The sequence below is a fragment of the Grus americana genome, chromosome 10 (assembly GCF_028858705.1).
Source record: "Grus americana isolate bGruAme1 chromosome 10, bGruAme1.mat, whole genome shotgun sequence".
In the NCBI taxonomy this organism is placed as follows: Eukaryota; Metazoa; Chordata; class Aves; order Gruiformes; family Gruidae; genus Grus; species Grus americana.
In genome coordinates, this window is record NC_072861.1 from 12,217,903 (window position 1) to 12,245,122 (window position 27,220).

General features: G+C 37.5%; 2 protein-coding genes across 4 annotated transcripts; one reads left to right on the forward strand and one right to left on the reverse strand.

Annotated features, from left to right (window-relative positions):
* Positions 1-8,618, forward strand: SLC24A5 (solute carrier family 24 member 5). 2 transcript variants are annotated; one of them, XM_054837560.1, is made up of 9 exons: positions 1-119; positions 429-605; positions 1,960-2,043; positions 2,133-2,236; positions 2,557-2,657; positions 3,462-3,745; positions 4,485-4,691; positions 7,589-7,690; positions 8,248-8,618. In XM_054837560.1, exons 1-9 carry the CDS (start codon positions 2-4, stop codon positions 8,568-8,570), a joined length of 1,500 nt encoding a protein of 499 aa, XP_054693535.1. In that variant the 5' UTR covers position 1; the 3' UTR covers positions 8,571-8,618. The 2 variants fall into 2 exon arrangements, with proteins under 2 accessions (XP_054693535.1, XP_054693537.1); XM_054837562.1 differs by lacking the exon at positions 1-119 and adding an exon at positions 126-345.
* MYEF2 (myelin expression factor 2) lies at positions 8,560-27,220 on the reverse strand. 2 transcript variants are annotated; one of them, XM_054837565.1, is made up of 17 exons: positions 26,906-27,220; positions 22,159-22,388; positions 20,895-20,947; positions 19,625-19,632; positions 19,422-19,515; positions 18,357-18,548; positions 17,526-17,679; positions 17,062-17,111; positions 16,914-16,977; positions 16,665-16,766; positions 16,415-16,465; positions 16,272-16,340; positions 15,889-15,987; positions 12,826-12,897; positions 11,443-11,651; positions 11,282-11,333; positions 8,560-9,465 (listed from the first exon to the last, which is right to left on the reverse strand). In XM_054837565.1, exons 1-17 carry the CDS (start codon positions 27,142-27,144, stop codon positions 9,302-9,304), a joined length of 1,902 nt encoding a protein of 633 aa, XP_054693540.1. In that variant the 5' UTR covers positions 27,145-27,220; the 3' UTR covers positions 8,560-9,301. The 2 variants fall into 2 exon arrangements, with proteins under 2 accessions (XP_054693540.1, XP_054693541.1); XM_054837566.1 differs by lacking the exon at positions 12,826-12,897.

Consider the following 27,220-nt stretch of genomic DNA (forward strand, 5'->3'; position numbering starts at 1 on the left):
GATGCGAGCGGGCGCGCGGCGGCGCGCGGCGCGGATGGTGCTGCTGCTGGTGCTGCTGTCGCTGCCGGGCTGGCAGCCGCCGCGGGGGGCGCGGGCCCAGCGCCTCGCTGCAGACGCAGGTAGGGACCGGGCGGCGGGGCCGGGGAGCCGCTCGCCCGCTGTACGGCCCGGCACGGCCCGCGGGCGGCTCTGCTCCCGCACCTTCGCGAGCTGTGTTACCCCCCGGCCCAGGTGTGCAACGTTTTGGTGACATTGCTGCTGCAGCTTTATGGGTGTTGCTGCAGCAGTCATTGACCCTCACTGAAAAATAGATCCCTTTGAAAGGCAGAAATCCACTGAAACCAGGTATAGTTCTAATCCGCAGAACTCCGACAGCCTGAAAATGGAAAGGTAGGAGGATACGTAACACCTTTGTACTCAATTTTCAGAAAACAGGACGGGTTGTGTCCCTTCTTCATCGGAGTTTCCTGAAGGATTTTTTACACCGCAGGAGAGAAAGGATGGAGGAATCGTTATCTATTTCATAATTATACTTTACATGTTTTTGGCTGTGTCCATTGTGTGTGATGACTACTTCCTACCTTCTCTAGAGATCATCAGTGAATGTAAGTTAACACCTTGATCTTTTTCTCTTTAAAAAAGCTTCGAAGTTAGAGTGCTCTGGAGACAAAGTTCAGAGTCTCTGTGCATAGTTAGACTTATCAATACAATGTTTAACTGGAGACATGTATCAATATTCTATTGAAAAAACATACTCTGATTACATTCTGCACAGGCAGTCATTTAAAATTTGCTCTCCTTGTGCCTGGAGGGAAATCTGAAAAACTTCTTCAGTATTAACTAAACTGACAATACAATTTTGGAGTAACCAGTGATAATCCAGGTTATTAGTAAAAGAAAAAAAAAAAAAAAAAAAGAGGTGGGGGAACCAAACCAAGAATCCAAAACTTTCCCAATATTAAAGGACAGCAGTAAAGTACCTTGCTCAAGTTTCTGTATTTCTCCCAAAGTGGTGAACAAGCATCAGGATGAGCTACTGTTTACATACTAATGGTATGACACAGGAGGGAAAGGAACACCATGGTTACAACTGTTCTATGAAATTTAATCAACCTGTAATAATTCCCCTGGCTTCAGCAGACCACTGAATTAAAGAGATGGTCCTGGCTGGGAGTTCAGCTTTATTAAAAAATTTCCTAGGGAAACTCATCCCTGGACATTGGAAAACGTTCTCTAGACTATAACACTTACAGAAAATGTAAGCTTAAACATTGATGTAGAGCTGATATTTTTTTATTGATGATAAATAAGCATTTGTCAGACTTTTTCCATAGTTAGCCATATGTCCCTGTTCTTAGTGTGCAGAACTTGATCCACAGAGCAAGTTACAGTTCAGAAACAGTCAACTTACCAGAACAAAAAATCTCATTTCATTCAAGCAAGACACAGGCTCTTACACTGTCCATATGAAGTGAAAATTTGATTTTAAGATCGCAGCACTGGTTTGAATTTAACTAGTATTTCTGGTATGTGAAGACACAGTAGCATGGATTTCCCTGGAAGATAGACAGACTTGACATGGATCATGTAGCAATACCACTCTAGAGTCCAAGGAATTTCCCCACAATTATTACCCATATCGAACAGAGTTAAAGCCCGCATATGTATGTCCATTTACATTTTAAGATCATGCTCAAATCTCTTGCATTATCAGTACTTTTTTTCCTGGTATTTAAACCAATTTCTGTAATAGTTAGAAATAAATTAGCCCAATAAATGACGCTATGTTTTCAATATATTATTTTACCAATTTCAAATAAACGCATTAACTGTATGAAAGTAAGCAAAGTTCATTCTATTAAACGGTAGTAGCTTCTGACATTATACACTAATGCAAGTAATGGGTACAGACTACTGAAGTACTTATTTTTTTAAGCAATTCTTTTGCTCTATCCTCAGGCCTTGGCCTCTCTCAGGATGTTGCTGGAGCAACTTTTATGGCTGCTGGAAGCTCTGCTCCAGAGCTTGTCACTGCTTTTCTAGGTAAGAGACATATGTTTTGCCTCCTCAGAATCTAGAATTCTTTTCCTTGCATGCCAAACTGAAACGTACCAGAGTCACTTTCCTTATAGGAGTCTTCATGACAAGGGGAGATATCGGTGTCAGCACCATCCTTGGATCAGCAATCTATAATCTTCTTGGTATTTCTGCAGCTTGTGGGCTGTTTTCCAGCGTGGTATGTATCAACTTTGATAGTTCTGCTCCTAAGAGCCAAATGGTTATCCTTTCTGATTTGCCAACAAAAGCCAAGAGAGACTTACTATGACAACCGTCAAGTTTATTATTTAGTAGCAAAACCAGCATGTAATCATTTTAAGATAACTTGCTATGAAAGTTTTTAAAAACACTAACTTGTTAAATATCATACTTAAGTCATTCCTAAGAATCTTAAATTTTTACATAATATAGAAACAACATATTGATGCAGCATTTACAGCACTTAGTGAAAGTATTACAGACAAGTTTGAGAAAAGTAAATAAATCTGTGATCTGCAGGTTTCGAGGCTATCCTGTTGGCCGCTGTTTAGAGACTGTCTGGCATATACAATTAGTGTAGCGGCGGTCCTTGCGATGATATCTGACAACAGAATTTACTGGTAAGAGCACAAGTAGTGTTGAATTCATGTTGACTGGAGATTAGTGAGACAGTGTTTTGAAAAAGAAACAAACCAACCAACCCAAACCCCGAACTTCAAGTGGGCTGAACTGCCACTCCCTAACAGAAATTAACATCCCGTTGGCTTTAAAAAAAAGCTAGAAAGTCACAATGCTTGTAAAGATTATTACCTAAACATTCAAACCCTGTGTATTTATAAAGTCTGATCTGCATAGGTTTGTTTGTACAGACGTCACAATTTCTATCAGAACTGTTTTGGCATAGCAATTAAGTCTTCATAGTTTACTCCTTTTGAGCCTTTCCTTTAATAGCATCACTGTTAAGAAAAACATTTGTCTGCCAGAAGCACATGATAAGCTTCTGATGTTTTACCTCTCTTCTGTCAACGCAAACTCCTGTTACCTCAACAACTTAGTCAGGTCCAGCACTAAGTCTCTGAAGTTTCTAACTCAAAATAGCACATACTATCCCCTCTCTTTAACCATCACATGAAGACTCAATTTCGCAAACATCAGTAAGACGTTCAATCAGTAAGACCCCTGGAAAACATGCAGCTATACAGTACACAAGATTCTGCAGGGAAGGGGAATTAAACTGCTGAAAGACACAGACACGCATGAACTTCCATGACACCAGCCATACAACTGCCAATAGATGCTTTTGTGTGTTTTCCTTTTGCTACTCATGCAAGTTTTCTCTCTCCTTACGCCAGCCATTTTAACAAGTTCAAGAGTTGGGGGTTTTTTATATGAGAAGTTATGTAAAAATCTGTTTTTCATTCCAGGTATGAAAGCGCATCCTTATTATTGATATATGGGTGTTATATTCTGGTATTATGTTTTGACATTAAAATCAATCAATACCTCATGAAAAAGTTCAGTCCCTGCTGTACGTGTTTTACAAAAGCTATGGAAGAGAATGCTGAGCAGCAGCCACTGGTTGGATGGAGGGAAGAGAGTGGACCTCTAATTTGTCAACAGTCAAGAACAGACAGTGGAATTTTTCAAGATGAGCTGGACTACTCTCAACTTTCGACAAGCCTGCACGGGCTTGACGAAATCTCTGAAGGTATTATTACAGCTGTCTAGCACTCTGCATGCCTGTCTGCATCAGTTCTAATACAGAGTCAATTTTGATATATTAGTAAGATTTTGTTCACAAAAGAACTCCAGTATAGTATTTAAGTAAATCATTATTCTTCCCTGGAATGTAACATTAAGCAAAATCTGAGTGGTGGTATTTACATGAAGTTAGTTGCTAGAGGAGTGCTAGGATAGCTGCTCATTTGTGTCATATTAGAACAGCAGACTTCCATCAGTCTTTGCTGTGCATATCTGAAACTTCCCAGCCACGTTGCTTGTAAAATGCAATCAGTTGAAAAGACACATTGGTACCGTACTAATATTTACTGTTTTCTTACAACAATGGAAGGTTCATAGCCCCAAATATGCATTATATCAGAAGTAAAAGGAACAGCTATGATGTTGCCACAGATCATCAGTTTCCTCTTCACTTACGCAAAAACCAGCACTTGGTACTTACTCTTGGTAAACATTGTGTGTAAACCTTTATAGAAAAGTTCATTTTTCATCCACTTTATGTCACTAGAAGAGAACCAGTAATAAAGAATATTTGATTTCAGAGTTTTGTCCAGTGTGACGCAGGTACTGGGTAGGACCACAGCTAGAACTTGAGGAAGTATTTTTACCTTTTTTCAGTATCCTCACAAGTAGAGGCCAGTAATATGACTATGCTATGGATTCAAACTTAATGCTACAACCTAAAAGAGTTACTTTTTCTTCAACAGATCATCCAAGTGTCTTCACCATGCCTGAAGCAGATATGAAGAGAATTTTGTGGGTGTTATCCCTTCCTATTATTACGCTACTCTATTTGACTATACCAGATTGCAGAAGACAGTTTTGGAGGAACTGGTTCATGGTGACATTTTTAATTTCAGCAGCATGGATTTCTGCAATAACTTATGTTCTTGTATGGATGGTAACAATAGCAGGTAGGTACCTAAACTGCTGCTGCTATACAGAATCAACCCATCGAGAATCACTGAAAAAAGTTTTCTTCCTGTGATGAGTTCTCCTTCCCACAATTAACAGTCAATTTAGCAACATATACTTTGCTGTAAAAAAACCAAACCCAAAAACCCAGCAAAAACTTATGTTTGACTGCTTAGTTTTTGCCACCTTCTTCCACCTAATGAAAACCACTTCAGAGTTTAGCTGCTTCAGACTGCTTACCATCACATGATTGAGAATTTGTTTACATAGCTACAAAAAACAGCCTATATTTTAAAAGAGACAGTTTCATTAAACTGCTTCTTGAAGTGAAACAATTACACAGCAATGAACTTGTCAAGCTGAAGTCTGACAAACATGGAATCCACCAAGACTGAAATTAAAGGTTCGGGGTTACGTATAAGAGCCATTTTTTTTCTATACCTATATTTTTCTTAACACTATAGTAAGAGATTTGGCATTAACTGCCAAAAAAACCTCCCAAATTGTTGTACTATTTTATTTCAATTATAGCATCATGCATTTATTAAACATTCTCAGGTTGTGTGTACGTCTTACAAATCTGCATCATAAAGCGAAGCAGTAGAAGAATTGCATTTAAGTGAAAGAAGGGGTATGAACTTCTGTGTAAAAATATTCTCTTAAAAATATCTTAAGGTATTAAAGGTCTTCTCAATTCACTGTTTCTCCAGCCAGCTTGAGAAAAATCCAGTTTTTAATTTTAAGAACAAGCAGAAAACAAATCTCTAATCAAGAAAGAAATACTACAAAGCTTGCCATTTCCACATTATAGCTCGCTAATCCTACTCAAGTATTCTGCTAGTTCAGCATCCTAAACTTGTTTTCAACTTAAGTTCAATGAATAACTCCTTGTTCAATGCAGAAACAGACCTACACAAACCTTTGAGAAATTACTAGTAGATCACTGGATAAAACACCCACCAGGTTCACTCCTTGGTCAAATAATTTTCCACTTGTATCTAAAGAGCAAGGGTTTACTGTCTGAATGCTAGAAGCTTTTGAAACAGGATTAAAATGAAAGTTATTGCTGTTCTACTAGAGAAAGTACTAATTCATATGAAAGCAGGTACACTGGAGATTCAAACAGTGTGTTAGTTCACTTTGAAGCGTCAACACAAGCAGTATTGGGGTCTTTGGCCCACTACTTCTAGGTCAAATATGTTCTATTTACACATTAAACCACTAAAAATTACACATACATTATATTCAAGTCCAGGTTCTTTCATGAAGGGAGACTCAGATTCTATCATTGCATAAACAGCCTATCAGAATGTCACAAAAGTATCATAGCTGGGGACTAAATTTTGATGGTCAAGAACAAATCTAACTTAATACACCTTTTTGTTGCTAGCAAATAAAAAATGACTACTTATAGGAAGATATTGCTAGTGATACACAAAATTAACTAAAGGCTAGAAAAATAAGACCATTCTCTCTTTTATGGTCAGTTGCCAGAAAAAGTCCCTACAGATTAAATAGAGAATAGATTTATCTAATAAAAAGTAAATCAGATTCACCTGAGTTTAGTTTCTATCTTGTAACTTTTAGAGGGCTAGAAACTACACTTGGATACATAAGGCTGGTTCATTCTTACTTCACCTTGGTTTGCTTGCCACAAACCATGATTTTTCCAGCCTGGATAGTTTACAAAAGCTGATCTTTTTGGTCCCCCATCCTACAAATCTCTTACATTAGGAGTGATGGAAGAATAAATACCAGTACAAGTTCTCCAACAGGATCACGTTAGTCCCTCTGAACCAACAAATAGTTTGAAATATAAATTTACTGGGCTGACCTAGACTAAGCTGGTATGTACTAAGCAAGCACTGCTGACCTAGCTTACAGAGTACTGCCTCTTATTTTAAGGAAATTGTTCTTATTAATGTCCAAATACTGCAAGAAATAATTCAGATTTTAAAAAAAGAGATATTAAGATACCTTTCAGTGAACAAAAAAGTTTAAGACAAAGTAATTACTTAATAATTTGAGTTCAGGTATCAAATACTTTGGCATTATTGATGCTTGTGAGTGGTTCAATTGCTAAAACAGTTTTGAAGATTTGAATCCCTGTATTTTAAGTGAGAAATCAATATGCTTGCAGGACATGTGGGGCTAAAAAAAAGGTGGGGAAAAATAAGATGTTTAAGTAACAAAAAATTTTCTTAATTTAAACCAGTGTTTAGATAAAGAAACTCACACTTCTGAAGGATTACTTGCACTTGCAAGTCTCACAAAATTTCTGCATTTTGATTCTTCAAAATCCAACAAAAGAACTTTCTAATTGGAGTGAAATGCTAAAGCCATGTAGTTGACTGTACTGTAGTAACGATCATAATGAGCCTCCTCCCCAAGAAAATTTATGTGTTTTTTTCCTCCCCCTTCACAGAGGACAATTATAAGAGTTATTGCATCATGAGACTTTTGAGCACTAATAATGAGATGCCAAAAAAATACAGAAGACTATTATATTTTGTGGAAGTTAAGGCCGGGGGTGGGGAGAGGAGTAAATTGTTAGATATTTAAAACTTCTACTGTACCTGAAAGAAAAAAAAAATCTTAATTGGTATTGTCTTGACCACTGAGGACATTCTACTCAGGTCTTTGAGAAACTTGTTAAGATGGTTACTATACTACAATTCCTTTTTTATTTGACTGAAGAACAAAGACAGGATGATATTGTTGTTGTTAACTACTTCATGGTTCAGTCACTTCGTATTTAGTCAAGTTAGCTGACAGATTCCTTTTGAAATTACCGTATTATGACCGATCCTTTTTCCAGCAAAGTCCAAAGCAATTTCTTTGGATGAAACAAACTAAAAACATACTTGCATCTTTTACCATTATTTATCAACTACAGGTGAAACACTGGGAATTCCAGAATCAGTAATGGGTCTCTCATTACTAGCAGCAGGAACAAGCGTACCAGATACAGTTGCAAGTGTGCTGGTGGCTCAAAAAGGTAAAGATTTTAGTATTCACGCTCATTCCAATGGATGTGTTTAAAAGGTACTATGAAAAAAAAAAATTCTGGTCAACATTTCCAGAAATTCAAGGAGTAACTTCAAAATTTCGCTCCAGATTCTAAAGCTTAAGCTTACCAATAATAAATAAATAGCTTACCTGAAGAAGCTGTGGCTCAGAGATTTAAAAACTTCTCAAGAGTATCTCAGAGAAGTATTCTAGATTGGTTTGTTGTTGATCAAGTGTTACAGTTTTACTGGAAAACACAACTGTAGGTCTTGGTATTTTAAACATGACTGGATTTTGTAATAGCCTGTCTAGCTTATTTTAAGTGCAACTGCACAGATGCTGGTGATTTAGGGAGACTGTGGGGTTTTTTTAATGCTTGTAGTACCCAAAACCATGTTCTGTAGAATCTTGACTATAGTTCTTTCAATGAAAAGTCTGAAAAGGGTGCTCTGAGAAATTGAGGGCTGACAGTCTGTTCCTCCAAAACAGTTTGGCAATTTTGTACAATACAATTAAGCAGACTTATATGTATTTCTTCTTTCACAGGAAATGGAGATATGGCTATGTCTAACATTGTAGGATCCAACGTATTTGATATGCTCTGTTTGGGAATACCCTGGTTTATAAAAACCGCCTTCATAAATACATCAGGACCCATAGAAGTGAACAGCAGTGGTTTGACATACACAGCCATTTCTCTTATCTGTTCTGTGGTTTTTATTTTTCTAGCAGTTCACCTAAATGGCTGGAAAATAGATAAAAAATTGGGAGCAATTTGTCTTGTACTGTACTTAGTATTTACTATATTATCAATTTTATATGAACTTGGCATCATAGGGAACAATCCTACAAGGGTCTGTGGTAACTAATTTTAATCAGTGATTATACTGATGAAAAAAATAAAAGCAGGAGAGAAAGATCAGTTTCTTCATTTAGTCAAAATAAAATTAAAAAAACCCAACAAAACAACAAAACTCCCATTGGGCTCTAAATCTTATTTACAGAACTAAGTCATGTCATTAAAGTAATATTAAGTAGAACGAAAACATCACAGCCTAATTGGAGCCCTTTCTTTTAGAGTCAAGAATTACAGTATGACTACAATGCACATAGAAAACCAAAATTCTGAAAAAAGACATCTAGTTTTTACATTACAATGTTGATACACACTGGGGGGAGGGGGGGGAAAATCAGAAAACACTAAACAAATCCCACTATGCAATCTTGAGATTAACAGAGAAAATGGCTTATTTTATTAAAAACAGTATAACCATTCATTTAAACTGAATGACTAGAGACACTTGGCCTAATTTTCCAAAGGCACTGAGCATCCAAAGCTTCCATGGTCTATAGCGACCTGCAGGTGCTCAGTGCCTCTAAAAAAACCAACAAAAATCAGGCAAATTGTCTTTAAAAACCAAACATAGTAAGATTCAGTTAACAAGTATCACAGTATATTAAACACTATACTGTTAAAGGCTGGTGGGATTTAAAAGTTCCTTTTTACAGCTTTTGTAAGCATACAATGTTACTAAAAATGACTTACTAGGGTAGAGAAGCTAAACAGACATAGGAATGTTCCTGAACATACAGTTTTAAATTATGCATTGCGATCCAAGCGTACATCAATTTCTCTGCCACTGATTTTTATGCCGTTCATTATCCTACAGGCCTTTTCAGCAGATTCTGGTGAGTCAAATCTGACTGTTCCACAGCCCTTTGATTTTCCATTCTCCATTTTTATTTCTGCAAACATTACATGACCTGAATAAATAAGTTAAACAGCAGTTATTTCAAGCCTTCAGTGCACTAACTTAACTCATCAGAAGTTAAAAAAAGCATTTTAAAATATGGTCTAGAGTGACATGAAATTAGCACTTTCAGACTGATGGTATATTCATTCACTCATTCAGGGAAGGTGACACAGGCCAAAACAGCAGCGAAGAGTCCAAATTAAGATCCATTGTTTCAAACCTTTCCTTCACGCTAGCATAAGATGAAGTATGCCTGTATTTCACCTCAAGTTTGAAACAAAGTGCCCTATAAGGCTAAGGGAAAGTTTTGTGTTTCAGTTACCAACGCTGCCAGAAGTGCGACTACTGACAGGCGTTAAGTGAATTATAGCTCAGTCCAGTCCACCATGTTCATCACAGCAGCACACCACGCAATCACAACAGTGAAGTGATTTTGTAAAGAAGCTGCAGAGCAAAATTAGAACCTTTTAAACAATAAAGTTACCAGGTTAGGAGTGGTGGCAAAGTAGCATGCACTATTCAAGTCCTGCAGTGTCTTCTTCAGGTTGGACACTCAACTCATGAGACAACATTTTTATGTAGATGTCTTGGTACCTCAGAGAATGTTCAGTGCCTGGAGCTAATGAGTTTTTGCTTATGGTCTCTTGTAGCACACCACTCCTGAGCCCCCAAATGCCACTAGGAACAAGAAACCTTTCCCTAAAATAGATAACTTTTTATTCTTAAGTAGCATACAATAGAAGACTGGCCTTTCACTGAAAGAAACTGAACATACGGAGACATGGTCTTTATATTTCCTTATGATACTGGCGTGAATACAATCTGTTGCTTAAATATTTGCTTATAATTCTTAAAACCAATTCAACATAATTACTACATCTGTTAGTTGCCGAGTAGATAATGAAAATAATTCTGAACTATCTGAAAGCTGCCCAGTTGAGACTTCTAAAAACAGAGAATCTGTTTCACTGTCTCCTCCAGATACAAAAATGTGAAAATCTGAAAATTTTTCACAGATGAACTGAGACTTCTAATTTATATCAAATCTGCAAATAGGTGTATGAAGACTGTCTTAGGTATCAGTAGTATGTTTTGAATTATTTGTCTTTTCTGTCTCTCCAAAATAAGAAAAGCCATCCTGTAATTCAGTTAAAACTTTCCCTTCTGAAAGTGCGTTTTCAAAACAATTGTATATTTCTACACCCAACCTTCATTTTTCATTCACTTCTGTGAAAAGACTTTTCTGAATTAGATAAAAAGATTGGATATTTGTAGCAATCCTTTATCTTACATAAAAAGGGACTTTATTTCTTAACATAAAGGAGAAGCATTACAGCCTGCAAATATGCTAATCAGGATCATCTATTTGCATAAAAACAATCTGCCACTTTGGCAAAATTACTAACTCTGATTTGACGCAGCACCATTTCTGGAAGTAATGTATAACCTGGACATGTCCCTGCATGCATTTGTCTCAAAATAAATGCTACATTATATACTCTGTGTTGGCCAGAGGATACGTGATAACCTGCTCCAAAAAAAGAAAAAGCTCAAAGAGTAATTTTATTAATTGAATAGGTTAAAGTTTATAGCAGATGAGCACTCAGCGTCAACATAGCCCAGACTGTACCTTGGTCTCATATGTTATGTCATGCCTAAAAATTATTTATATAACTCAGGAAAGCTGGGGGAAGTAAGAAAGATTAGGCTCGCCAGACTCTTCTTCAGGATAAGGCAACAACCTTGTCTTCCTGTCCTTATCTAACAGAGGCCATATAACACATGAAGTCGATGGGGCTGAGCAGGGACAAAACTCATATACATACCGCATTGACTGAATTTCTCCTTTAGCTTCTGCCAGGTCAAGTCAAAAGGAAGCTAGAATAAAAAAAGCATTATGAATAACAAAATATTACAAAAAATACCAGCATGTAATCAAATGTGCACACAAAATAAGCTCATGGTTTCTATGTATTCAAATGCTTACATTTCTCACAAATATCTGGTTGCCTTTAGAGCCTAATCTCTCTCTCATGCCACTTCCCATCGGGCCAGGCACAAACCCTCGATCGATATCGATGTTCCTGTCCAGGCCTCCACCCATAGCTGGTCCCATTCGATCAAAACCAGAACTCATCCGATCCATCCCCATTCCCATTCCTCCAGCCATACTGTTCATACCACCCATTCCACCACCTACATAAAAGAAAAGAATAAAATAAAAATATCTTGTTAGTAATAAATACATAAGTATTTTGTAAAAAAAAAAAGTGTCAAGAGGAAAGTAACTTTAATAAAACATCTGTAATATAAAACATAACTTCATACATGCACAATGATTTATCTAGCAGCATGGCTAGTATTTTAAGGCAAAGTATTGGAAGATATAAAGTGTCAGTTCAAAAATAAAAGGAAAAACCAAACACCATCTAATGTAGTAAAATGTTGAACACAAGAATTAAGATTTAAAGGCTGTCCAGTTTAATTAATAAAAATATGATACCCTGTACTAAAGAGAGATCAAGTAAATAACTGTGGTAATGTCAAGATACAGATAATTTGACCATATACGCTATTGTTTATTTTGCTTCCTGCATTCACATTCAGCTTTACTTAATGCAGCCATACCCACACTTAATGACATAATCTTCTAGAGAAAGCATATTTTGCAGAGAACAGATGTTACTGCAAGTACTGTGAAGAGCATGGACTTTCCTATGATACATGCAATGAAATACATTAATGTATATTATATAAAGACCTAAGATCCTATTATAATCTTTCTGGATTCATAATTAAAAATTAATGTAAAGCAAAACTATCAAGATCATTCATGAGGGACCTTCTCTTTAAGCCTTATGCCTCTCAAGATTGCCACTAGCAAGATTTTAGTTTCTCATCTGCTCTAGTCTGAGGAACTCAGACATTTGCTGTAATACAAACTCCGTACTGGAGCTTTGCACAAAATTAAACTGAGTGATAATCTGAAATTCAAGGCTGATTTTTTATTTCAACAATGAGAGATTACTGAAGTTCAGCTTCATGACGTTCACACAAATAACTGTGCCCATTTGTCTTTTTTCTGCAACACAAGTTTACTTGAATCACTTCTCCCTCCAAACCAGAAGTTAAAACCATTTCAAAAACAAGATTAAGGGAAAGACTGTATTAGCAAGTTTTCCTCTGAACTTTTACCTCAACAGAACAGCTTTAAAAAACTATCAGACTCGCAGTCACATGCAACAGAATTCTACTACTTCCAACACTGGCAAGACACTACACTGCAACAAAATCCTCTGATACAGTTACGCATATACCGTATCATTACATTGCCTATGCATTTACATTCTATTGAAACAAGTTAACCTACTCATTCCAGATCTTACTGGGCCCATGCTAGGCGCTCCCATTCCTCCTGCAAAAACACCAATCATTGCACCACCTAAACAGAAAAAAATAATAGTGACATACACTGAAACCACCAGTTAGTGACAACAACAAAGCACAGACTATGAAGTGCACCAGTCTCAATGTTACCTAGCAATTCTTTTCTACAGAACACTTTAACCTGTGCCTTTATTATTCAAACTAAATAGGAAACATCTAGTAACATTAGTTCCTCCTCCTCTATTATGGGATTTAAGCTACTCTGACTTCTTTCTAGCTTTTCTCCCCACTGACAGTCTGCCAGCAGCACAAACTTCTTAAAACTAAATGAGCCATTTCCCACATTGGTAAGAACAGCCTCAAAACAGAAGGGTTCATCTTATTTGAACTTCATAGTACAGAAATGCCCCAGTGTCTCCCATTTTTAAGAAACCAATGCAAAAGCTAGCAGCAGCTCTCCTAGTGTCTTCCTTTACTGCATAGGAAGAGTGAATTGATAGACTTTGGTGGGGAAAAGGGAGAAAGGAAATCGATGCTTAATAAAAGATATTTGGCAGAACCATGCAATCTCCAGAATGGTATCAGAGACTGATTCTAGAGTGGGATAAAAATAATTCTTTTAATTGAAGTGCTAATATTCAGGAAAGTAATCCCCAGGGAGCTTCTAGAATTGTACAAACTCAACTAAATTTCTGTCACTGCAGAACAGAGTGGTACTGTCAGTTGCATTTTTCTTGCTTGATTTTCATACCTAGAACAAACAGGTCAGTTTTTACTTATGGCAAAATAGATCAATAGCTGTCATCTTTATGCTAGACACCATTGTTTTAATATCTTAAAAAGGTCACTGCTGAGTCTTCATTAGATTCGTTTTCTCCACACAGTTCAAAACAGCAACAATTGTTCCCTGCCAGTCTCTTGTGGGAAATATTTGTCTCCTTTCAGACAACATGCTATCATAGCCATACCAAGACCTCAAAAAATATGGACTACCCTGTTTAAAAAAAAACCTACCAGTTGTCAACACCAGCAGGATTACTCCCAGTACTTCAGCCAACAGTTTGTATACGAAGAAGATCTTAATAGTTATTCATTAGGCCAGAGAGGGTCTTGTAATAAAACACCAAGTCAAATTTTGAGATTGCTGTCAACATGAGTGTTTTTTGCGCCTTAAAATTGTGAAGAAAAAAAAATATACCCACTTTTCCAGAGCTAGAAAACCTTAGTTGTTTGTGAGTGCATCCCAGTTATACCCACTCTCTTATAAAAGGAAAAAGAGTCTCCTCAACAATCTAAGACGCACTTAAAAACCAAACAAAAAAAAACCCCACCAAAAACCCCACCAACCCACACCCAACCTGAAAGCTCAAATAATCCTAATAAGATTTCAGCTGTTTCTCACCTTAGAGACATCCTTTACCTGTACATTTTCCCCCAACGGCTTTTGACCAATAAAATTATATGCTTGGAGATGCTCTATGACACTACCTTTGATTTTTTCCCTGGATACTTCAAAATTTTGGCAATTTAAACAGCAACTCAAATGATTCTGCTGCAAATCAAACATCCTGATTTTCACTAATTGATGCCTTAGCCCAATCAAAAACTGTCTTAAGTTGCCCTCCTTGAAACTGGCAGGGTACTAAAGGCAAACGCACTCACAGCATTTCCTTTTAAGATACCATTAACCTAAATATTGTAACAGGAATACACTACGATCTTCCATGATTAAACACAATATCTATTAACTATTATATCTGTAAATCCCTACAATTTCCTTCCATTATTTAAGGGTAAGTTGGGAAACTCTCATCTTGGTTCTCAGAACAGTATTTAAATGGTGAGATTGCTGGATCTAGTTATAAGTTGAAGCTTGCTGGATCTAGTGAATGAATGACCCCCATGTCAGTTTCTCACAGTGGCCATGTTCATGCATTTCAAAACCAATGCCGTTACCAGAAGATTCAGAAATCCATTGCTTGTATGAACATTTATAACTGACATGGCTTTGGATTTTCCCCTCAGGAAACAGACGTTTATCCTATGTTGCAAGTAAACAGAAATCAAGTGTACACTTTCACTCTAAGAGATCAGTTGCAAGACATAAGGACTAACACAACTGACAAGCTTATTACATTATCACTTCTACAAAATTACCAGTGCTTAAAGAGAAGCATACAAGAGTTACCCTTTGTTATGACTTGCCCAAAAAAAAAAAAAAAAAAAAAAAAATTAAAGAATCAACTTTTAGACCAGATGAACTTTATGCTCTTAGCAGCACTTCTCTTTCACAGTGGTGAATTAAGGGAGGGGGAAAGGGACAAAAATGGGGAGGAGGGAAAAGAAAACCTGTCTCCGATAATGTGTTAATCCAGTTAACAGTATAGTAACAAAGTGCAAGAAGGCTCTACTGTTAAGTACTTCCAGGCCTCTTAAGATAAAAAAAAAAAATCTAATTTGAGAGAACCTAGAAGTAACAGAATTAACTCTGTCAACAAGACACGATCTATAAACAAAACAAAAGCTGGCTCAGTTACAGAAGAGGCAAATAAATCCCACTCCAAGCTGCTTGAGCTCACAAGGCAAGAAGAAAACCAATGGCACCAGATTGACCATTCCTATCCAATGCTCCCTGATTTGCAGTAAAAACAATTTCCCAGCATGCATTTGCGAAAGCATGCTCCTGGAAGTTACAAAGGTGGTACCTGGGCAGCTTGTTCAGGATTACCAGAAGCATATACTTTAATACCCAAAAGACCTAACTCAGAAAGTTAACAGCATGAAGCTAAATGCTTTCCTCAAATTGTTATTTTGTTTATATTTTACAGATTAAAAAAAAAAAAAAAAAACAACAAACCACGCCACACTTTAACCTCCATGCTAAGCAATGGCTATCATGAACACTCAGATTACATCTTTACAGTAATGACTAGGGAAGAGGGGACAGAGGAAGATGACCAAACTAAACCAGGTCTTTCCTTCTTCTAGTAAAACTCTTCTAATACTACGTTGCAATTTGCCACAGGAAATGTAACAGCTACCATACCCATCCTTCCAAAAGAATCTCCAAAACCACGGTTCAATGCCATGTCACTACGACCAAAATCTCTGTCCATGTTTCCTCCCATTCCACCACGGAACATTTCTGTAGAGAACAAAGCAAAAAACCAGAAATATCCTGTTATATACATCCAAACTGATGTTCATACAACACTTGTTTCACAGCTGCTTGTTTAAATAGAAGTGGATTTAATGCACAAGTCAGAGGCACCTATTAAATACTTAACTCCGACACTACTCCCTAAGCCTCCACTCACGCCACTGACTGTATTTCCTTTGAACTTATCTACATCACCCATACCTAAAGGAGAGGCTTTTAATAAATGAATATTGCAAACCAATAAGTGTATGGGAACAGTGTTCACCTACCTCCCATTCGGTTGACTCCAAATCCTCCCATATTAGGCATTCCTTCCATTCCACGAAATCCAGCAAGTCCTGTAAAATAAGGAAGAGCGTTTTCTATACAATATTAAAAAAATACTTAATGCAAAGAAATTCACTGCACGTACCGCCTCCCATTCTATTCATTCCGCCAAATCCTGGACCATCTATCCCCATACCTTTAAATCAAAAAGACAAACACCATTTAGAAGACAGATAACATCCTAACAGAGTTAAAAAAAGCAGGAACAGTTAACATCTCAAAAGCACACTACACAAGGCTTGCTTTGTCAAGAGAATGTCATTCTTCCAAACACAGAAATAACAATTTTAAACTTAAAGCTCTGTAAAACTTAAAAATGAAGAACAAAGATTTACCTCCTGGACCCATGCTCCCCATTCCACCACCCATGCTCAATTGTGTCGCACTAATGGGCTGTCCACCTGGTCCAAGTCCCATGCCAATGCCACCAAGACCACCTTGTAAACAAAATTAAGTATCACCAGAATAAAGATTTTCTTCGGTATCATAAAGAGACCACAGTAAGCAAAAGTACAACTAAACTGTTCCAAGACTCTACATCAACATATATTAAGTGCAAGGAGTAGAAAACAGTGCATACTCACGAGGTAATTGTGAAGTTTTGCTGTCTGCAACACGGAAATCTTCATGAGGAATTGATTTGTCATCCTGATAAAAAACAAGGATGTTATGCTATAGTCCTTTCAATGTTTTGGCAGATGTGTACGGTAGAAAGAAACGTAAGCAACTTACCATTTTTACATGCATGGGTCTATCAAACAGGAATTGTCCATTGAACATAGCTGAAGAAAGGCAAGTGAAGGAATCTAACTATAGAAGACAATTTAACTATTTCAGATGAATCACTGTAGTAACTTATTTTATTTCTGTACCACTTTTAGGAGTCTTATCTTTCCTTAACTAATCTTTAGAACATCAATTCAAAGGCCAGAAAAGACTATACAAGCTGTTAGGTATATAAAAGTTAGTTTCACACATGTCACATTCCCACATATTTTAATCTTCAACATTATCAGTAACACCTTTTCAGACCCCAGCAGTAAACTCAGTCACTATTAAAAATGTAATCTGCATAGTATTACACTCTAGTCCCTATATACCAGCTACAAGGCAAACGCCATTTTCAAAACTACACTAATCAGAAGCGATTAAAGACTAATACATATCTGATCAATTATTTTCAAAACCAAGGATACATATTGCTTGAACAGCTTCAATTGCTTGTTCAAAGGTAACTGTTCCCATTCCTCGACTCTTGCCATCTTTATCTTCTTTGATGTCCGCACGCTTTACAGTTCCAGCAATGCTGAATACCTCCTTCAGTTTCTTCCAACCAACTTTAAAGTCAAGCTTACACACAGAAATACATTAGTGATTTCAGTGCACATGTCTGTTTTGCCATTACATTTGGAAGAGATTTTCTGCACTGTTGCAACTCTTCAGCTTCACAAAATGCTTGATATATGTCAATAGCCAGGATTTTGTAATATATACACACTGCAACCAAGTCCAAAAATGTCAACTAAAAGCAACAATTTATACTACGTACACTTATTTTACTTTAATTAATACACTGACATTAAGAAATGGATGGGTTCTTGTCAAGAGCAGCTGGACTCCCACAAGTCCCCTTGCAGACATAGTAGTCTTTTATGCAAATAAAGAACTTATGAAGTTCCAACAAATATAACAGTTTAAGTTAGTCTACAATAACTAGCGAGATAAACTGAAGTGTATATTTAATTAAAAAAGAAATGCAATTCTAAATAGAAAGCAAAAAGATGCAGAAAATATTTTTTCGAATCAACAGATGACTGTGCAGTAATTAAAAGTGCATGTTAGCCTCAAGAGTTTAACATATCTTTCATGCCCAAAATCTGACTACATATCCAGGATTTTTAGTTGAATATACTAATTGTGAACTAATTTCCAATTTCTTCTTTATATTAAAATTGAACTGTGCAGGAAATATAACAAGTTTTACAAAGATCAAATAGTACAGTTATAAAATACAGTTTTAAACTTACATTAGCAACAAAGATAGTGGACCCAAGTCTGCCTGCCTGCAAGTTACTGATAACCTCAGGAGGAATGTTTGGATTATTGAGAATAGAAGGTGGTAAATTCATTATTCCAGGTGCCACATCAGCTCCATGTCCTCCTGGAAACTGTCCTCCTACACGCTGCAATGCCCTACGAGCATGTTCACCTTCAGGATCCTGAAACATGGGCAAAAATAAAACCAACTTAATCGTCAACAAGAGGACTGGCAACAAACAAAAAGGTACTATTTGAAATTCTACATAAACCCATCAAAATTATCAACTAATATCCTTGTCCATGTCAGAGGGATCAAGAACTGAATTAGCATGGAGACCTAATTCCCTCACCTCTAGAGGTGGGTCCTTTCAGATGAGGGTTGAGGCATATTGGCAAAGCACTTGTTGAAGAAGCGTGCACTGCCACTTCACATGCTGTACCTAGCCTATGGACAAGTAGAAAAGATTTCAATCTAAAGGACTGTCAGTCTAGCACCTTCTTCCAAGAATCGAATTAATTTAATTAGGTTTTTTTTATTTATTTATTAATACCATTATTAAAGTTGTAACAGGACAAAAAGAACTGCATCAGACACCGTCATATACTACAACACTACAATAGAAATGTTGACATTAATTTCTCCTTCCAGTCAGCACAAGTTCTCTACTTCCAGCCTGAATTTCGCACATATGTAATAGTCTGATACTCAGCTCATTATGCATCATATTTTGAAGCAAGTAAGCAATGTAAACATAGAATCATTTAGGTTGGAAAAGACCTGATGCCACCAAGGTAGGAATATGAAGTTAAAAGTTGTTCTAAAGAAAAATAGTATTAGATTACTTTTACTTTAGGATAGATTTTTTGTCAGTTCACTTGGCATAGTGTCAAGACCTTCTGCAAGCCAACAGGCACTTTAGCCCATTAAGAAAATGTCATAAAAAAATTAAACTGGAAATTACACAGCAAAGATGCTCAAAACACGGTATTGTCATCTCAGTAGTTATAGTATCTTCACTATTTCAAATTAAAAACAGCAGCAATAACCATACCTCTTTAATATTCAGGGGTCTTCCACTAAGATCATATTTGTTCATAGTTTCTAACGCTTTCTTAACAAATTCTTCATCTTTGAATTCAACCACACTTAGAGGGAACAAAACATTTAGAGTATTAAAATAAAGTTTAAAATGTCAAAATTAACAGAATGTTTGGATAGTAGTGTGTTTCTACACACATTGAAAAAGAAACTTACCCACAACCCTATATCCACGATGATTTGTCATCATATGTAAAGAGAAGAAAAGAAAATAAAAAGTCATCAGTTAGCACATACGATAGCACATTTAAGATTCCAGTTAAAGATCCCAGCTCACTGTTAAATAACTATTCAAGTTATTTTCAGCTTCAAAATTCATAACACATGATGTTTACTGGTAGCCAATCTGAATTTCTCCTACTTTCTCAACATACATACCTTTCAAATGCAAGAGAATACATTATCATTTATTCTATTTGAGCCAAACCAGAATTGGAAAAATGCCACACAGATCCATGTAAGGACAACTGGGGAGAGGAGGTGGGGGGAAAAGGGTGGAAAGAAAAAAAAAAACCCAAAAGCATAAGCAAAAACTAATCAAGACACTCATCGTGGTATTAAAGGCTGCCCACTGACTACAAAATTCAAATCTACCTACATCAAGTATACCAGTACAATGAACAAGGAGTCTGCACACCTCTTCGGTATTACTAGCATAATTGAGAAATTACTTTGTAAGAAAATAACCTTATTGACTGCACGAGAATCCTTCTAATAAAGCAAAGAGTTGAGGATTGCTTTAAGTAAAGCAAAGCTGACAGCATGTCTTAGTTTTAACAAGCATTAAAGAAAGTCATTTACAACAATTGATACAACCTCAGTTAAGACTCAAACCTGCGTTTTTCACGTTCTCACTGCAGGTTCAGAGCTAGTATTGGCCAAACTTTTGACTATTTTTAAGACAAAGGAGCTTTAACAATCTTCACTCTTAGTGCCTCATTGTGGCTACCAACCATCTCCATCCATTTAGTTTTAAGAAAGCAAATACATTAATCCAGTATTTAGAGTACCAACCCTGCAAAACTGTCAAATCAGGCACTTCAAACAGTATAATCTTAGCTAACATTTTATACTCATTGGCCCCAAGAAGAGAATACTACGCTAACAAAATTTAAATAAAATCAGTGGTTTATTGAACATCCTTTATATGAAACAGATTTGTACCAAAACAAAGATGTTTGCTAAAAAGAATTAAGTAAATGCCATTTGTTAACATTTACAGAAGTATGTTGTCCTTTACAGCCAGCTAGTTTGAGTTGCATGAAAGTGTCAAGACTACTTCTAATACAGAATCCTCAAGGCTATCTTAATGAAAATCAGTGTAAAAATGAAACTTACTTTCCAATAACTGGTATAGGTATTATACAAAAATAAAACTGCTGAGGAACTTTTAAACCTCTAGCAGATTGTTGCCCACGGCACTTACCCTTGATTTTCCTTCAGCATCCTTAAACAGCTCCACGTATGTAACCTCACCAACTACATAAGACATACAAAGGGAAAATACCAAGAGACAATGCATTTAAACACCAGTATCTTTCTTTACTGTGCCCCTGTGCGCAACTCTACAGAAAAGCACCTATTATTCACCAACAATCAAAACCAGACCAACATACCTCCTGTCAATGGCTATATAATTTAGCTAATTTTCAGAAATATGCAGCAGCCACATTCTCAAAAGCTAAGAACAAACAACTATATTTAACCTAATTCATACTACAGATCATATTTTGGCCAGTATGATATAGTTGGTGAACAAATTCAGATATACGGTCCCTTAACCTAACAAATGAAACGTCAACGTTCACTGGAAAGTGTTACATATATCATCCTACTCACAACACCTGTTTTAAGGTGACTTTCTACCTGAATGTCTTCAATCATAAGTTTGCCTTCAATAATAACCAAATTTACACATCAAATATTTCACAGCAAGCCACTCACTTTCTAAAGTAGGAAGTTTCAGTAAATAAACCAATCAAATAGTCACGTCACCTTACAACAGATAAACCAGCAGTTACGGGGGGGCGGGGGGGGGTTGGCATTTTTCACAGCCTAAAAGCCAAGTGTGCTTTGCATTACTTTTGAAGAATCAATTTTTTCAAGGAAAACACAAAACTAACTTTTGACATAATTCATATATTAGCATTATTTTACCCCAAACTTAAAATAAAACATTTGGGGTAGTAAGATTACTCTATCAGAACTGCAACAATAGTAACAAGCTTTAAATACAAATCTCCAGACAAACAGTCATGGCAGTAGTGACAATGCAGACAAAGTTAATTCCACAGCCAGATTCCACCAAAGAAATACAAAACAACTTTTGAAAGACATCCTTTATTATTCATGTTAACACACTAAATGTGTTGCTTAAATACAACAGCCCTTAAAAAAATCTACAAAGACTACAACTAGACAAAACACAATCTCTTTAAGAAGTCATGAGGTCATGCATATACTCTCTACTGTCACACTAGAATGGCAGAAGATTGTAAGCACTTCATTTACCCATCCTACCCTGCAATGCAATTGTCTCAGATGAAAGAGTGGGAAGGGAGATAGATGTACCAAGTAAAGGCCAACAAAAAAGAAAAAGTCAAATCAAATCTGTGTGGCTCAAAGGACATATACATTGTATTTAAGTTCTACCCCTTTCTATGTGAAGTGTATTATAAGGAATAAGTTACCTTTCTCTCTCATAAGATCTTTAATAGCTTGCCACTTCATGTCATATGGGATGTTGCTAATAAAAACTCTATTGCGATTAATAGTCTTCTTCTCTCCAGTGCCTGCATTCTTGTCCTTTGAATAGGGGTGGAATCTATTCTTGCTTCCAAGAGAAGGGATTGCCTTTGGTTTTGCAACATACTTCTCTTTCACAGGTGCTTTCTCTTCTTTTGCTGTCTCATCATTATCCCTACATTAACACAAACAAAAAACAACAAAAAATATTAGTCTTGTGTTGGATCATTAGACAATTATACCTCCTATATATATATAGCTGTATACCTCCTACGCTATTAGGACTTCTAGGATGTCAAATGCTGCTTTTCAAATTAGGAAAAATAAATTCATGTTACCAGTCTAATTCCAAAATACATTGCTTTATCTAGAACAAAAAATAATTTTATAATGGATTTATTCACTATTGTAAGTAAAGAAAGCACCTCTTGCAACTTCAGCTGCATTCCATTTCAATTACATCTGCCAAGACTCAGGAAGATGGTACTATGAAACTACTACAAATACCAACATACAACTCAGTTGAAAAATAAGCTACAGCATCCATGCTTTGGTGCTTCAATAATTTTGACATCAGACTCAACTAAGTTACACAATATTCACCATAGAAGCGAGAGCTGAAACAGTCTAACGTATGTAATAGCTTGGTATACTTCATTCAGTGTAAAAATAATATAGAAAAATCAACTCTAATAGGTTGTAAATCAATTTACATTTTATTTACCACATAAATAATTTTTATTTACAATTTGTGCCAGACTGCTTTTAGACAGAAATTAAAATTCAATTAAGAACAACGAATGCTCTTTCACTTTCATTGCTTAACACTACTAGAATTTGCTAAATGCATAGGAAATAGGTGTGTTAAGACATGCTCTGAATGTAAGGCTAATTAAGTCACCAGGTATTATCCGCTAGAAACAACAACAAAATAGACTTCTGGTGCTCAGTCTTTCAAAAATTTACTAATAGCAGCTGTCTCCTTTTAAAATCTTTTTATTTTTAGATGAAAAAGCAGAAAAATTTGCTTCCTTTCTTTTAAAGCAGCCCAAATCTCAACTTTGATAAAACTATACACTTTTAACAGAATTAGATGAAATATCCATAACTCTTCAGCACCCCGATAGTGTTACTATCACAGGGTGATTTAGCATGCTAACAGAGGATCAAGATGCCTGAATTGTTATTTTAAAAAAGGTGAACTGAAAGAATCTAGTGATAAAGTCACACAAATATGATACACTAAATAGATGCTACTTAGAGACATACACATCAATGTCTAGTTCAAATCTCATTGCAGTTAATGAGAAACTTAAAAAGTACTTTTACACAAAGGTTTATTTTAAAAAGCCGGCTTTAGCAACTGGAGTCAGAACAATTACAAGGAAATGTCCTACAGGTCTGTCAAAAGTGATTGTGAACCCTCCTTCTTAAATTACGTTACTATCTTTACCATTTTTCCCCACATTTCAGAAGGCTTAATTTTTACCTCATTTTGACACTTTGGAAGGTTTCTGGTGTAAAACTAACCAAAACAGGCATTTCAGTTTTACAACCACAACATATGGCAAGATCATGGATTTTGATTAACTGAAATTAGTATTTTCAGCTCTCTGCATAGTTATTAACAAAACAGTGAGTAAGTAGCAGTCTTGCACGCAAGAGCACATGCAAGTTAGCCTTTCATGAAGCTGAATGTATTATCCAATCAAGCTCGGGCACTTTTCGGGGACGAATCAATTCAAATACGTCCATATTTCTCCCATGACTTTTTCCCAAATTTTGAAGTACTCCTAAGACATGAACTTCACAGTCCTTGTGTTTACAAGTGGATTAGAAGAGGATTAACAACTGTGAAATGTGTGGACACTCCTCTGGGCTAAGTATTTGTAAAATTTAAAACGTTCAAAGTCAACAACACATTATCTGGTTCAAGCATCCTCCAGCTTCCCTCTGCATCATTCCTCCTCCACACCATCCTGTCTGTTGTGGCAATACAATTCCTGTGTGGCTGTGTAATAAAGTGAAATGGGGGGAACAATGCAGGGAACTGGAGGAAGAGGGGAGGGAAAGAGCAGAGTATCAGGTTTTCCAGTCAGATCAGCTCCTTCCAATGCAGTCCCATTTACAAATGCAAGACTCCCGCCCAATGAGACCCCTAGTAAAATCTGAGTTCTTCCTTAAGTTTTAGGATTAGAGCAATGGATTCTCTCTAGCCTTTTAAGCTCTTTCCTGCTTAAAGGATTACAAAACAGCCCCTGCATACTCAATGTAGTGCACAGGAAGAGCCAGGTCTCCAAATACAGAATCCACAGGCTCTACAAGACCTGGCTGTACAAACCAGTAGAGAGCACAGAAGACACAAGTCTGGCATAAACTCCTATATCTGGGAAAAAAAGAAGACACTTCACTTAGTGTGGGGATCACAGGTAGTCTCCTGAAAATAGATTAATTAAAGTAATCCTTCCTGCAAAACTCATCTGCCAAAACCAAGGGGCCAGTGAACAAGCTGGAGGCAGAGATCCTTCTGTGGATGTAGCTCTCGCCCTCCTCCTTGACATTCAAAGTGATGTCATGTTAGTCACCTATAGCCCACAGAAAAGACAGTCTCAGAAACCACGACTTGACATTTTCTTGGAGGAAAAAATATAGTACCCTTTACCTTCTGTATGAACTAATCATTTTATACATTTAATTAATACTTGTCTGTGAAATCACTAGCAGATTTCTAGGGTTGAGAGATGTCTACATTAATATCTTTAAAAAAAGCATGTCATTGATTAAAAAGAGCAATTTTTAACTTTTGAAAAATAATGCCTTTGAACTTCCATAAAGTTTTGGAAACAAAAGACAAGGTTTCCATATATAAACACAAAACTAGAAGTCTACAAAATAATAAGCACAAGAAATCAACATGAAAGCCTTAAAAGCTGTCTGGGTTTTGTTAAACAGACCTCTACTTCTCTGCTCACAAGTGTCAGTACAAATAAGATCAGCAGAGACAAAAATGCAAGAGGTCAACAACATACGATTCTAAAGCACATAGATCAGTTTAGCTTTGTTGCACTGAACACTTCCACTGCTCAATACAATAAACACACAAGTTGAGACCAGGATTCCTCTCCAGTTTAATCTGAGCGCTACGCAAACCTGGTTACTGAAATACTTTTTTTTAAGCAGTATGTTTCACCTGCACACTGACAGCTTAATCCTTTGTACACGTGTTCTGGGGAACACTGGAAACTGTATGTGAAGGAATAAGGTTTGAAACTCTGTTACCAAGAACTTTGTATTATTTTCAAACATAAAATTGTGATTTCTACCATGCAGAATGACTGGAATTTTTCATTTGCTTGTGATTAGTTTTGGAGGGAAAAGAGGAAAATTGCTGACAGAAGGAGGGATACAGAGAAATTAAGTCATTATTTTAACAGTAGCAACCCAAAAAAGGCAATAAAATGTTATATGCCTTAAAGGTGCAAGAGTCACAATCTTCCTGTAAAAATTCAATCATAATTTGTGTAGTTGGAAGCTGAGGGCCAGGCTCAGGAAAAAAAAAAAAAAAGCCAACACAAAACTGCTGTTTTATTGTAATGTGAAATTTATAACTTGTAAACTACTTGAATTTCACAGGGAGTCAAGTAAAGGCATGAAATATGCCTTTATTCCTACAGCTTTATATTGAACTTGATCCCACGTGCATTTTTTAAACGCAACAGTATCAGACCTGGGCTGCTTAGAACATGTCAAAACTTCACAGATCTGAACGGCTTTGAAGTACTGCAACAGTAGGTCTATTATAAATGTATTTTCCCAACAAGATATGAATAACATTAGAAGAGATATTGAAATTCCAATGATGAGAGGCCAAAATCTAGTTCATGTAAAGAATGATGACCCTCGAAGCCTGACATCAAGAACAACCAAACCCATAAAAGGTTATACATGGTATTGTTCTACAGAGCTGGTACACTACGTTCCTTTCAGACCTGCTTTATAAGGCACAGTTTACATATTCCATATATGTTAATGTTACTATTTAGAAGAAACGCTTGTGCATGTATGTGAGTTGTTTGTTTTTAAAAAGCAAATCGCTATAGGGCTCTTACCATTCTCACATAAACAAAGATTAGTTCCGAGTCTTTACAAAACATACCACTACAGAAAGAAACGTAAACAAAAGCGGAAACGATCCTGAACCCTTCTAGAACACATCCTGCGAGACCTGGCCTGACCAGAGCCCCTCACAGCTGCCCGGAGGCTCACAGCAGCGAGGCGGTCAGAGCTCAGCCTCCCGCCCGCGGGGGTGGTTTCACACCGCCAACACCTGCGGCCTCCCCGAGCACAGGCTCGACCCTGAGCGACCAGGAAACTTCACCTTCCCCCAGGCCACGGTCTCCACACTGCAGGAGCTTACCGGGCCGGGAGATATCTCCCTCGCTACCTCTCCGCCTCAGCCCCGGCCCCGGCCGCCTCTCGCCGCCCCCCGCCAGCCCACACCGGGGGCTCCGCGCTCGGGCCGAGCGGTGCCGGAGCGACTCCATCCCCCGGCGGGGGAGGAGCCCGGCGGGGCGGGGGGTAGGAGAGGGCCGGCCGCCTTCCCCCCCCCGCCGCGGCCTAGGCGGGCCCACCGCACCTCCGCGCTTCCCCGGCCGCGCTGCCTCCCTCCGCCCGCCCCGGTCCGGCACACACATTTTGACGCCATTAGCGCTGCCTCCGCCGCTCTCGGTTGCTGCTGCTGTCACTGCCACTGCCACTGCCACTGCCACTGCCGCCGCCGCCTCCTCATCCTGCGGCGGCTGTTGCTGCTGCTGCTGCTGTTGTTGTTGTGGCGGCGGCGGCGCCGGCTGGCTGGCGGCGGCAGCAGCAGCGTTCTCGGCTGCACGCTGCGGCGCAGCGGCCGCAGCCTCCGGCTTGTCGTTCTCCGCCATTTCGTGGCAGGGCCGCAGCCCCGCTACCGCTGGGTTTGAAAAGGGCCCGGAGTGCCTCGGCCTCGCCGCGCCGGGC

Bases quoted from the DNA above. Each gene is read 5' to 3' on its own strand.
- MYEF2 (XM_054837565.1), bottom strand. From the start codon at position 27,144: ATGGCGGAGAACGACAAGCCGGAGGCTGCGGCCGCTGCGCCGCAGCGT. The intron at 17,112-17,525 runs GTATCCTTGGTT...GCCTTTCTTCAG, and splicing joins TGAAGCTGTTCAAGCAATAT to CTATGTTCAATGGACAATTC. The intron at 12,898-15,888 runs GTATGGTAGCTG...TTTTCTGTTTAG, and splicing joins AGATTCTTTTGGAAGGATGG to GTGGTGCAATGATTGGTGTT.
- SLC24A5 (XM_054837560.1), top strand. From the start codon at position 2: ATGCGAGCGGGCGCGCGGCGGCGCGCGGCGCGGATGGTGCTGCTGCTG. The intron at 2,658-3,461 runs GTAAGAGCACAA...TTTTCATTCCAG, and splicing joins TCTGACAACAGAATTTACTG to GTATGAAAGCGCATCCTTAT. The intron at 7,691-8,247 runs GTAAAGATTTTA...CTTCTTTCACAG, and splicing joins TGTGCTGGTGGCTCAAAAAG to GAAATGGAGATATGGCTATG.